Source organism: Nyctereutes procyonoides, unplaced genomic scaffold (assembly GCF_905146905.1).
Source record: "Nyctereutes procyonoides isolate TBG_1078 unplaced genomic scaffold, NYPRO_anot_genome, whole genome shotgun sequence".
NCBI classification, from domain to species: Eukaryota; Metazoa; Chordata; class Mammalia; order Carnivora; family Canidae; genus Nyctereutes; species Nyctereutes procyonoides.
The window spans coordinates 15,723,610-15,735,978 of NW_026575046.1; the positions used below are offsets into that span (position 1 = coordinate 15,723,610).

The window sequence follows — 12,369 nt, forward strand, 5'->3', positions numbered from 1 at the left end:
TGACCCTTTTTGTACAATATATGGGCAACAGATGAGAATCTTCTTGACCAGAGGTTACGGGTGCAGGTGCTTTGGAGACCTGCTACCTGAATGAAGGACTGAGAGAATCAATAGCTCTGCAAACTTGTAACCTGTACAAAACTATACCATGTCAGCCCACTTAAGGAAGGCTTAAACAGGTGAGAGCTCATTAGCAATATGTAGATGCCCACAAGTACTTTAGAATTGACTTTAAGTAGAACACCTGGGTGGCTCAGTGGCTGAGCACCTGCCTTTGGCTCAGGGCATGATCCTGGGGTCCTGGAATCAAGTCTTGCATCAGGTTCCCCGCAGGGAGCCTGCTTCTGTCTCTGCCTCTCTCTCTGTGTCTCTCATGAATAAATAAAAAAAATCTTAAAAAAAAAAAGAACCGACTTTAAGTGACAGATGATTAGCTGAATGATCCTATATTTTTAAACAATTTTACATAATGAATGATTGCTACATATTGTGCATAAATTCAAGATATGAAGTATTACTCAAAAGTAGAGCATTAATCATATTTGAAATTAAGCTAATAAACTGAACAAAATACTTGCCATACGTAACATGTGTATACAACCAGTCTTCAAAGTGGGGGAGAAGAGACAAGATATATACTTTAAAAATTATGAATAATAATAAAGATGATATAGACAAAGTTTAAAATGACTATTTTATTTTTTAATAATAAATTTATTGTTATTGGTGTTCAATTTGCCAACATACAGAATAACACCCAGTGCTCATCCCGTCAAGTGCCCCCCTCAGTGCCCATCACCCATTCACCCCCACCCCCAGTCCTCCTCCCTTTCCACCACCCCTAGTTCGTTTCTCAGAGTTAGGAGTCTTTATGACAGAACATAAAGACTCCTAAAATGACTATTTTAGATAAGATCTCATAGACAAGAGAATTTTGTCTTCTACTTTAGGTAAGGAAAAAGCCAGATTTTAGGACCACCTTGATTACTGAATAAAATTTTTAAGGAAGAAAGGAAGGTGGGGTTAGTCCACTGTAATTAACCAAGCTAAAGGAATTAATATGCATCTTTCCCCCTTGTGTCAAAGATAAAAATTTTCTATACATCCCAGGTAATGACAAAAACTCTCAGGCTAATCTCACACTGGGTATCTCTAAGTTATTTGGATTTTTAAATGAATTAGAAATATACCAGCTCAAAGTGGTGGCTCTGATATGCCTACCAAGAATGAGAAATTATATTGTCTATCCTGCCTTCTATGTTGCAGAGAGTATATACAAAAACACTGTAGATGAAGTGTTGCCAGGAAGATCAAGAAGGAACATTCCCCCATGTTATACCGAAATACTTTCATGCTATTAATGGAAGAGCCAAAGTACACAGATTGACTGGCTGGGAGTGCAAAATTCATCTACTCCATCCGTCCACTGTCACCTATCATTGATCTCCCCAACCATCTACACATCCATCCACTTCTCTTAAATTTGCTCCAAGTATCCATGCATCCAACCATTTATTTGTATCACTAAAATGGTAAGTCTTTCATTCAGAAAATAAAAGAAATTACCTGCCCTGCAAAACTTCTTTCATAAACAAGTCAAAATATTTCTTTAATTCTTTTTCATGTTCCTCAGATAGAAGCCAACTGATAACGTGGTATACACTTTCCTTCTCTTCTAAATAAAAAAAAAATTAAAACACCAATAAGAAATATGTAATTATGTCATACAACCCAAATTAATATTAGCACAATGATACCATATTTTTATTCCAATAATTTTATATATATTTGAATGTTTGCTTTTAGAGGTTTTTTTTTGGCTTGCTTCTTCATTTCTTCAATCATAGGATCTGATAATATTCCTTGAGAATCTTATAAAAATTAAATTACTTTTATTCAATTTAAAGTTTTCAAGTAAAGGCATAGATATTCATCATTTTACAGGTGAGAAAATAAAGCTAAATGGAGTATAAGATCATTTGTCAAGGTTGCACATATAGTAAGTGGTACACAATGTTTTTATTTTTTAAGATCTTATTTATTTATTTATTTATTTGAGAGAGAAAGAGAGAGTAAAAGAGAGAGCACAAGCAGAGGGGAAAGGGAGAATCAAGCTCCCCACTGAGCAGGGAGCCTGACATGGGGCTTGATGCCAGGATCCTGGGATCATGACCTGATCTGAAGGCAGAAGCTTAACTGACTCAGCCAACCGGTGCTCCTACACTTTGTATTTAAATGCAAATCTTATTTTGTCCCAGTTTCCCAGTCCTTAGTCTCTTAGAAAAAAAATAATTTTTATTTCTTAAAAGTGATACATGCAAAGGTTTTTGATTCAGTCAAAAATATGCCAAAGGCTAATTAAACAAAATAGTCTTCTGCAACTCTACTTCACATCCTGGCATCTCCTCCATAACTTACGTGTAATAAAGAGTCTGATGCCATTTTTGAAGTTGGACTGATGACAGCTTTCAAGCTTCATCTCACCCTTAACCCTCTGTAACATATCTTGGCAGACAGAGAAGAAATCCTCAACATGCCATCCCTTATAAGCACTGGGTATTATGCTATATGTTGGCAAATTGAACTCCAATAAAAAAAAATGCCATCCCTTGTGTGAGCAAGAGTTTCAAGCCAAGCAAGCCATACCCAAGTAGGGGAATCCTCATCCATCCCACTCAGAAGCTTTCATAATTGGCATTTTGGGACAAAAGTATGGGTTTGGACTTTCAGTAGCCCTGGGTCATGTGTCTCACACAAATCCCTCTTCTATATCAGCTTGGATTGTGCTTCTGGATCCAGCATGAGCTGTGATTGACACTAGGGTAGGTAGAAGTCTGTGACCAATGGTTGTGTGTCTCCAGGACTGCCCCCATTATAGACAGTACTCTGTAATAAATTCAAAGAGTTCTCAGCTTTGACATATGTGGAATCTAACATTACTTAAAAAGAAATTATTACAGATAAATGACACAGATTGGCTTCTGTGGCTCTACATCAGAGGTTCTAAACTACTTCTAACATCAGTTGGATGCAGCAAAGACAAACCTTAATGGTCTTGGTCAGTACTGGGGGAACATAACAGATATGTCTAAAGAGCTCACTAAATTTATCAAAGTATCTCTGTAGTCTTAGTAGTTAACAAGATATTAGACAGGGGACAACTATGCATGCCCTGTCTTAACTACTGGAATTAAATATCCTATAGTCATAAGACCCATTGGTTAAGTAATATCATAGTAGCTATGGTTGCTCTTATGTGAAAAGTCATAAGTTAAAATTAAGGTTTTAGCACTAACAGCACAACAAAAAGGGATTCATTAGATCTGCCAAGCATATTAAAACTGTTAACGCAACCAAATATATTTAATACGATTCCTTCAAAGATTAAATCCATTAAAATGTATCTATTAACAAGGAATGATTTTCTCCACTGCTTCCCCATTTAATAGCCTAATTTAGACTATTCTTAAACCTGAATGAATGGTGCCTCTCAGCGTACTGTTATAACTTTACTGCTAATGTCATCATATTAGGGCCACCATTTCCAATATTACTGAAATTGCTGACTATATCTACTAAGTACTAATAGATACTTTGCAAGCATAGATTTAGGAATATATTCTGTTCAATTCCTATTTCAACAAGTTCTCAGCTGCAGTGTCTCTTAACCTTCATCTTTGAAGGACACATCATTTTGTAGCTGGCTTCTCATGGACTACCTCAATAGCCCCACACACAAGTTTTGTCAGCAAGGTCTTAACCACATTTAACTCTTTCCAGAAACACATGTATGACACTACATTGATGAAAACCTCCTTTTGCAGAGATTCATTGAGCATACTCATTTAGGACACAAACATTCACATAGGAATTTGCAAAGAGGGATGTGCTGCTGCCCTAAATAAAGTACAAGCCATGGCACCTCACTTAAAATTCCTGGGACGAATTACTTGCCCAGTTGAAGGTCCTTCCACCCCTGACACTGTCAAATACCTATTATGGTTTTGTTTCCAGCATGAGACCTACTTTCAAACAGCAACTGGTGAAGATTTTATATATATATGAAATACATTTATATGAAAATTCTGCTATATATACATACACATATGTATAAATGTATATGTTCATGTATATTTATATTTAACTACATAAATATATGTAAAATTCTGAAAATAAATAATAGGTTGCAAGGCAGTGGAGAAGGTATAGTTAGATGGTGGAGTACCAGTAATCTGTCTCCTGACCTAGACAATTCCACTGACAGAATTTGTCTAAAATAACTATTTGGGAATTCTGCAGTCAACTGATGCTTTTCAACAACCAGGAGAAGTCCTTAACTATAAATTGCAGATAAGGGGCACCTGGGTGGCTCAGTGGTTGAGTATCTGCCTTTAGCTCAGAGCATGATCACAGGGCCCTGGGATCGAGTTCTGCACTGGGCTCCCAGCAGGGGGCCTGCTTCCATCTCTGCCTATGTCTTTGCCTCTCTATGTCTCTCATAAATAAATAAATAAAATCTTAAAATTGAAATAAAGAAAGAAAGAAAGAAATTGCAGATAATTTTAGTCATTTCAGCTCTTTTCACAGCAGCAACTAACCATGCCCCACTCCTCAGCCTCCAAGCAGAAAGCTATATGTATGTGTTCATAGAACAGCTTGTACACAGGTTTAAAGAGCCTAAGTGGGAAAAAATGACCTTCTTCAAATATCAACTATCTGAGCTCTGATTGCTGCTTCTGATCACAGAAGTACAGACAAAGAAGTCAGCAGCAATATTTTTGGATTATGCTTTGTCATTGCAACCCCACCCTCTCTGACTGAATGGACTTCCAGGGGATCTTTTTAAGACTTTTAGACTGATGTTACCTTTTCCCCTCATTTTTCTCATTTTCTTCTTTGGGAGGGAAACGTGAAAAGCTAGGACATTGTAAAATAACTACATATACCAGGAAAATTAGAAAGTGTCCATTCAAGCCGAGGAAAAGGCTCAGAAAATACCTAAGAATACCAAAATTTATACCTCACAATGATCCTTAACACAAAGTCAGCCCAGAACAATTTTTTAATGAAAAAAAACTAATAACAAAAATCTATGAATCCTAGAGAAAGGAGAGTCTCATCTCCAGATATAGCACAGTGTCAGATTCAAATGGACAGTTTTCAAAAAAAATTATAAGAAAACTAAGGCTTATTCAGAGGAAAAAGTAAAACAACAGAAACTGTCTCTGAGAAAGACCTGATGGCAGATATACTGGACAATGATTTTAAAGTAACTGCCTTAAAGATTCTCAGGGAGGGGATCCCTGGGTGGCTCAGCAGTTTAGTACCTGCCTTTGGCCCAGGGCATGATTCTGGAGTCCGAGGATCGAGGCCCCCATCAGGCTCCTGGCATGGAGCCTGATTCTCCCTCCGCCTGTGTCTCTACCTCTGTGTGTCTCTCATGAATAAATAAATAAAAATCTCCTAACTCTGGGAAACAAACTAGGGGTGGTGGAAGGGGAGGTGGGTGGGGGTGGGGGTGACTGGGTGACAGGCACTGAAGTGGGCACTTGACGAGATGAGCACTGGGTGTTATTCTATATGTTAGCAAATTGAACACCAATAAAAAATAAATTTATAAAAAAAAAATAAATAAAAATCTTTAAAAAAAGATTCTCAAAGAATTAAAGGAAGATGTGGAGAAGGTCAAAGAAAAAGTGTATGTAAAATAGGAATGTCAATAAAGGCATAGAAAATCTAAAAAGAAAACAGAAAACATTCTACAACTGAAAAATAAAATAAATGAAATGAAAATTTCACTAGAGGGATTCAAAGGCAGATTTGAGCAAGCAGAAGAAATAATTAGTGAACCTGAAGATAAAACAATGGAAATTATCAAGTGTGAAGAACAGAAAGTTAAAAGATTTCAGAAAAGAACACAGCCTAAAGGATCAACATATGCACTGTGGATGCTCACAAGGAAAAGAGAGAAAGAAAGGGATAGAGAGAACATTTTAAGTAATAAGAGCTGAAAATATCCCAAATGGATGAAAAATATTAGAATAAACATCTAGGAAGCTCAACAAACTCCAAGGAAAATGAACTCAGGTACCTACCCACATCAGGACACATTATAATCAAAATTGGGAAAGATAAAGAGAGAATATTAAAGCAGCAAGATAAAAGTGACTCAACACATATAAGTGATTGTCAATGAGATGATCAATAGATTTGTAATCAGAAATTTCAGAGGCCAAAAAACAAAAATTGGAGGCCAGAAGGAAGTGGCCCAATATATTCAAAATGCTAAAAGAAGGGGTACCTGGGTGGCTTAGTGAATTAAGCATTCAACTCTTGGTTTTAGCTCAGGTCACAATCTCAGGGTAGTGGGATAGGCCCTGTGTTGGGCTCCATGCTCCATGGGAAGTCTGTTTGAGATTCTTTACCTCTTCCTATCCCTCTGCCCCTTCCCCTACTCACACTCTGTCTCTCTCTTTCTCTCAAATAAATAAATAAATAAATAAATAAATAAAATCTTTTTTTTAATGGTAAAAGAAAAAAACAATCAACAAAAAATCTTATATCCAGCAGAACTACCCATCAAAAGTCAAGGAGAATTAAGGCAATCACAGATAAACAAAACTAAGGGAGTTTGTTACCACTAGAACTGCCCTGAGAGAAAACTCAGGGGTGTTCTCCATGGGGAAAATAAAAGGACACCAGATAGAACTCAAAGGTGTATAAAGAAATAAAGACTTAAAAAAGGTAAATGAACAGGCAATAATAAAAGCTACTGCTATTGTAACAATGGTTTATAACTACATTTTTGTTTTCTACATGATTTAAGAGACCAGCACATTATTTTTTTTAATATTTTATTTATTTATTCATGAGAGGCACAGAGACAGAGAGAGAGGCAGAGGGAGAAGCAGGCTCCATGCAGGGAGCCCCACGTGGGACTTGATCCTGGATTTCCAGGATCACACCCTGGGCTGAGGGTGGCGCTAAACCACTGAGTCACCCAGGGTGCCCGAGACCAGCACATTAAAATAAACTAATAAACTAATAAAAACTAATGTATAATTAGTTTGTAATTATAATTATATACTAATGTATAATTAGCAATGTATAAAAATGTAATTTTGTGACATCAATTAACCAAAAAGGTTGGGGATGAAGCCATATCGGAGCAGCATGTTTGAATGTTAATAAGCTGGTATAAATTAAAATCTGAGTGTCACAGATTTAGAAGGTTAAATTAAATCCCCATTGTAACCACACACACAAAATAGCTGTAGAATATACACAACATAGAATTAGAAAAGAATTTAATGTTTTATAAGGAATTAACCAAATACGAAAGAAACAGTGATACAGAAAGTGGGGGGGGGGCTAAAAGGCATATAGAAAACAAATAGCAAAAGGACAGAAGTAAGTCTCTCTTTATCAGTAATTACATTAAATGTACATGGGTTAAATTCTCCAAACAAAAGACAGAGAATGGCAAAATGGTAAGAACACACAATCCAACTGTAATATCTTTGTATGGTGACAGTTTGTAGCTACACTTGTGGTGCATACATAGTTGTCAAATCACTATGTTGTACACCTGAAACTAATGTAACATTGTGTGTCACTATGCTTCAAAAAATAATAATAATTAAAAATTAAAAATAAAATAGGATTAGCAATGGGGGCAAGAAGGTGTGGAGTGTATGGGAACTTCCTGTAGTATCTTTACAACTTTTCTGTAAACCTAAAATTATTCCAAAATTAAATGTATTAAACAAATAAAAACAAAAATTAAAAGGCCGCAAATAAAAATATAATCCAAGTATATTCTGTCTGCAAGAGACTCACTTTAGATCCAATGATACAGATAAACTAAAAGGGAAATGATGGAAAAAGATATTCCATGTAAGTAATAATCAAAAGAAAGCAGAAGCAGATGAGCCTATGACAACATAACAGATTTTAAATCAAAAAAGATTAAAAGAGACACAGAACAACATTATATATTAATGAAAGTTCATACAGCAAGAAGATATAACAATTACAAACATATATGCACGTAATAAGATATGATCAAAATGTCTAAAGCAAAAACTGACAGAATTGAAGGAGAAATAGACAGATCTATATTAATCATTGAAATGTCATACTCTAACCAATGGATAAAATAACCAGAAAGATGATCAGCAAGGAAATAGGAGATTTAAACACACTGATACACTAGATGTAAGAAACATTTACAGAACATAATTCTACCCAAGAACAACAGCATACATGAGTATGCTTCTCAAGGATACATGGGACATTTTCTAACAGAGACCATATGTTAAGCCACAAGTAAGTCTCAACATATTTTAAAAGACAAGTATCATACAACATACTTCTTCTGACCACAACAGGTTGAAGTTAGAAATGAATAGAAAGAAAACCAGAAAATTCACAAATTATGGATATTAACACTTTTTATAGAAGCAATGTATCAAAAATAAATCACAAGTGAAATCATAAAATCCTTAGAGACAAATGAAAATGAAAATACAGGGCAGCCTGGGTGGCTCAGCAGTTTAGTGCCTGCCTTCCGCCCAGGGCCTGATCCTGGAGACCCGGGATCGAGTCCCACGTCCCGCTCCCTGCATGAGCCTGCTTCTCCCTCTGCCTGTGTCTCTGCCTTTCTCTCTCTCTCTCTCTCTCTCTCTGTGTGTGTGTGTCTCTCATGAATAAATAAGTAAAATCTTTTTAAAAAAAGAAAGAAAATGAAAATACAAAATACTAAAACTTATGGAATACACCAAAGCAGCATTTAGAAGGAAATTTAAAGCTTTAGATGCCTATATTAAAAAAGAAGTTTCTCAAAAAAATATCTCAAATCAATAACCTATCCTGGCTCCTTAAGACACCACAGAAGGTGTACTAAACTTAAAATAAACATGTTAGAATTAATAAAGATAAGGGAGAAATTAATAAAATTAGAAATAGGGAAACAATAGGAAATCAATGAAGCCAAACGAGTACTTTGAAAAGATCAAGAAAATGCACAAACAAGACAGAAAGACTCGAATTACAAAAACCAAAAATGGAAGAAGGAACACCACTAATGACCACACAGAAATTCAAAGGACTACAAAAGAATTCATGAACTCTAGATGCTACAAATTAGAAAATAGATGATACAGACAAATTCTTAGAAAGACATAAACTACCAAAGTTAACTTAAGGAGAAATAGACATTCTGAATAGACTTATAAAGAGTAAAGATTGCCCCATTTAGGTAAAACTCAGAGTTTATTGATCAATAATAATGTATGGAGGCTTCCCTAAAATGAAGTGACACTCGAGTTACAGAGGTAAAATATGTAGATATGGCATTGTGGAAGCCAGGTCTATACCACCTAATAAGATATCCAGCACTTAACAAAACACACACACACGCACACCTTTCCCATCTTTTTAGTACAAGTAATTCAAAAAGATTTTGTGCTAAGCAATGCTATACAAAAACAAACAAAAACATTGTCTATCTTTTCCTGGGATAGAGAAATTTAATAATTACAAAAAAAACATACTTGGGATTAAATAATCTCCTCCATAAAGAAGCATGGTGACATTATGTCCATGATCTTGAAGAATCTGAGATACCCGGTCCAGCAGTAAATAATGGCTTCCACCTAGGGACAATAAAATATTTCATTTTTGTAAAGGTGAGAATGGAAAATCTGAAACTGATACTGGGGATAGGGAAATCCAGGATAAGTGAGCAGAGCATTGACGGTTAGTAGAAGAAAATGAGTTTCTTTAGGATAAGCCCCAGACCAGATACCCACATTCTTTCTGGCCAAATCTTGACATGTAGCAATCTTACATGAAAAATTCCCCTTTGCAATTTAAGGTCTCTGTGCCAATGAGATGAGCTTCTCTATGCCTAGGCTTGAAGAAGTTCATGATCTTAGGTACATGCTGCAATTTAGGCAGGCTTAATGAAGATACTATGTCCTAAAGAAGTAGCTGTTTTGTAGAAATTTTGGCACAGTGCTATGTATGTGAGAATTAAGGGTTTCTAAAGGAGAAGCAATTAGAGCTATTTCTGGAATTCTTCTCTCTGGAATTTATATTAACAAGGGAGCCAGAAACATGGGAACATGAATATCAGTCCAAGAAAGAGCCACGGAAGCAGAAGGGGGTTAGAGCCAATGCTCAGAGCCCAAATCCTTTGGATTCAAATGTATTTGGCAAGACGTTCCTCAGTTGGGGCCTAAAAATTGCTGAACATCAAATTACAGAATTCAGAATAACTGTGGACCCTTGGGGTGGAACTACAGGATCCTGTATGCATGAGAAACTGGGACATCACTCACCCTACAAAAATCCTGGGATCCTAAGGAAACAAGCTTGATCATCTGGGGAGGTACTGGTTCTATCACAAAAATATCTAAAACTATGTGATATCAAAGAGCATTTTTCTTGAATCTATGGGTCAAGGAATAGAATTTGCCCACATGGGAAAGTGGGGATTATTTGGAAGATAAAGATCTCATGATGATTGGGTCAGCAGAGAGGGAGGCAGGACTATAGAAATGGGATGTATCTGTGGAAATTACCCTAGTTTTTAAAATCTATAATTCTATTGCCTGAGATAACACAGATTATGGAAAACACAAACCCATACTCCCTCCAACTGCCTACTCTGGCTCACATTTAACCCAAGGAAGAAACGGATACAGGGCACAAGCCCTCTCACCGAGGCCACCATGCCTGAGGGTCTGGGTGACCCAGTGCGTTCTGGGACAGAGGCGGGACCTCCAGCGCCTCTCACCCGCACCTGCTGCCTCTCAGAGTCTGGACGACATGCACTTTCAAGAGGTGAGAAAGTTCTTTTTTTTCTGTTGCTTCTAACTATTATTAAGAAGAGATTTAAAATAGAAATCAAAGTTTTTTAAATGCTGATTTTTAGGAATCTCCACTGTAAAGAGTGGAGTTTGGGAAAGAGGATGGGCTAGAGAGAAGAAACAGTAAGTTGGGGTGTGTCCATGAGGGAGGTCTCGTGTGCTCTTGCAAAAGGCCCCTTATTCCCCTGACCCTCAGGGTCACTGTCAGGAAATAAAACGGAGATGTTCAATTAGACTCTGTGCTTTTTCCTCAGATTTTTGGGGATCTAAACGTGACGTGGGGAGACCCCTATCCTTTCATGATGATGCCACATTTTCCTGGGGAAGCTCCATCCTATGATGCCTCCTTATCCTGACAAATGTTCCTATTCCCCTTCTGTTGCTTTGGGGCCAAAGTAAAGGAAATAAACCTGACTTCCTGCAGAATTGGCTGCTTCACTATCCTTCAAAAGCTTCGAGCAGCAAGGGCGAAAGAGAGAGGGGCTCCCAAGGACTTGACTGTCTTGGGGTCCCCTCCTGTGCCCATCAGTTCTGCAGGTGTCCTGTGAATGACACATTCCCAGTCTGGGCTGCTGCCCACAAGAGTCCCCATCCTTGGCCTCCAAGAGCCTAAACTGGCCTCGCCTTCCACTTCCTACAGCATCTACTGCACACCTCCAAGACATCTGGGGTATCCCTCTGAACGTCCAGCCTCACCCTGGAGTAGATGGCTCGAGGTCTCCAGGTCAGCCCTGGATCTAAATTCTGGCCCCAGCTATGCACCATGGGAAGCACCTACAAGGCAGATTTTTTTAAGTTTTTATTTATTTATTCATGAGACACAGAGAGAGAGAGAGAGAGAGAGAGAGAGAGAGAGAGGCAGAGACACAGGCAGAGGGAGAAGCAGGCTCCATGCAGGGAGCCTGATGTGCCAGGATCATGCCCTGGGCCAAAGGGGCAGGCACTAAACCGCTGAGCCACCCAGGGATTCCCTACAAGGCAGATTAAAAGAGAAGAAAGGAAACCACTGTTTTCTCCAGAACGGACTTCCCCAGCCCAGCAGTGGGGACCTCTCTCTGCGACACAGGCCTGCCCACCTCTCCCTCTGCCAGCCTGGGACACAATCCAGTCTGAAAACCCACAGGGTTTCCTGACCCCAGAGTGTGTGCCTGAGCCCCCGCACGGATGCCCGGGACACAGCTGTCTCTGATTTTCCCACCAAGCACTCACCCAGTGAGGATACAGTCAGGATTTTGGCAGCCTCTGAGAGCAGGAACCCAGACAGGAGGAGGCAGGCTAGCAGCAGCGGCCACTGTCTGGCCATGTTCTCTCCTGGACCAGCTGTGAAGCCCAGTCCTGTGCCCTGTGCCCTGAGCCTGTGCCCTGTGCCCTGGGGACACACCCTGTGCTGGCAGCCAAGGAAATGCACTGAGGGGACAGATTGGGAGGAGGTGAGAGGTGGATCCCGCTGTCTGCTCTTCCGTTTGTCTCTGCTCGCCCTTTGCTCCTCCTCCCC

The 12,369-nt window shown here is 38.5% G+C and overlaps 1 protein-coding gene across 2 annotated transcripts in view; it reads right to left on the reverse strand.

The window, feature by feature from the left end:
- LOC129509580 (UDP-glucuronosyltransferase 3A1-like) overlaps positions 1–12,316 on the reverse strand; it is a 31,445-nt gene extending 19,129 nt beyond the window's left edge. The window contains exons 1-3 of one of the 2 annotated variants that reach the window (XM_055325307.1): positions 12,084–12,316; positions 9,555–9,656; positions 1,567–1,675 (exon numbers count right to left, since the gene is read on the reverse strand). In XM_055325307.1, coding sequence (XP_055181282.1) covers positions 1,567–1,675; positions 9,555–9,656; positions 12,084–12,177 — 305 coding nt within the window. In that variant the 5' untranslated portion in view covers positions 12,178–12,316. The remainder of the gene's footprint in view (positions 1–1,566; positions 1,676–9,554; positions 9,657–12,083) is intronic. The other variant, XM_055325308.1, reaches the window with a different exon arrangement.
- Positions 12,317–12,369: the final 53 nt, after the last annotated feature.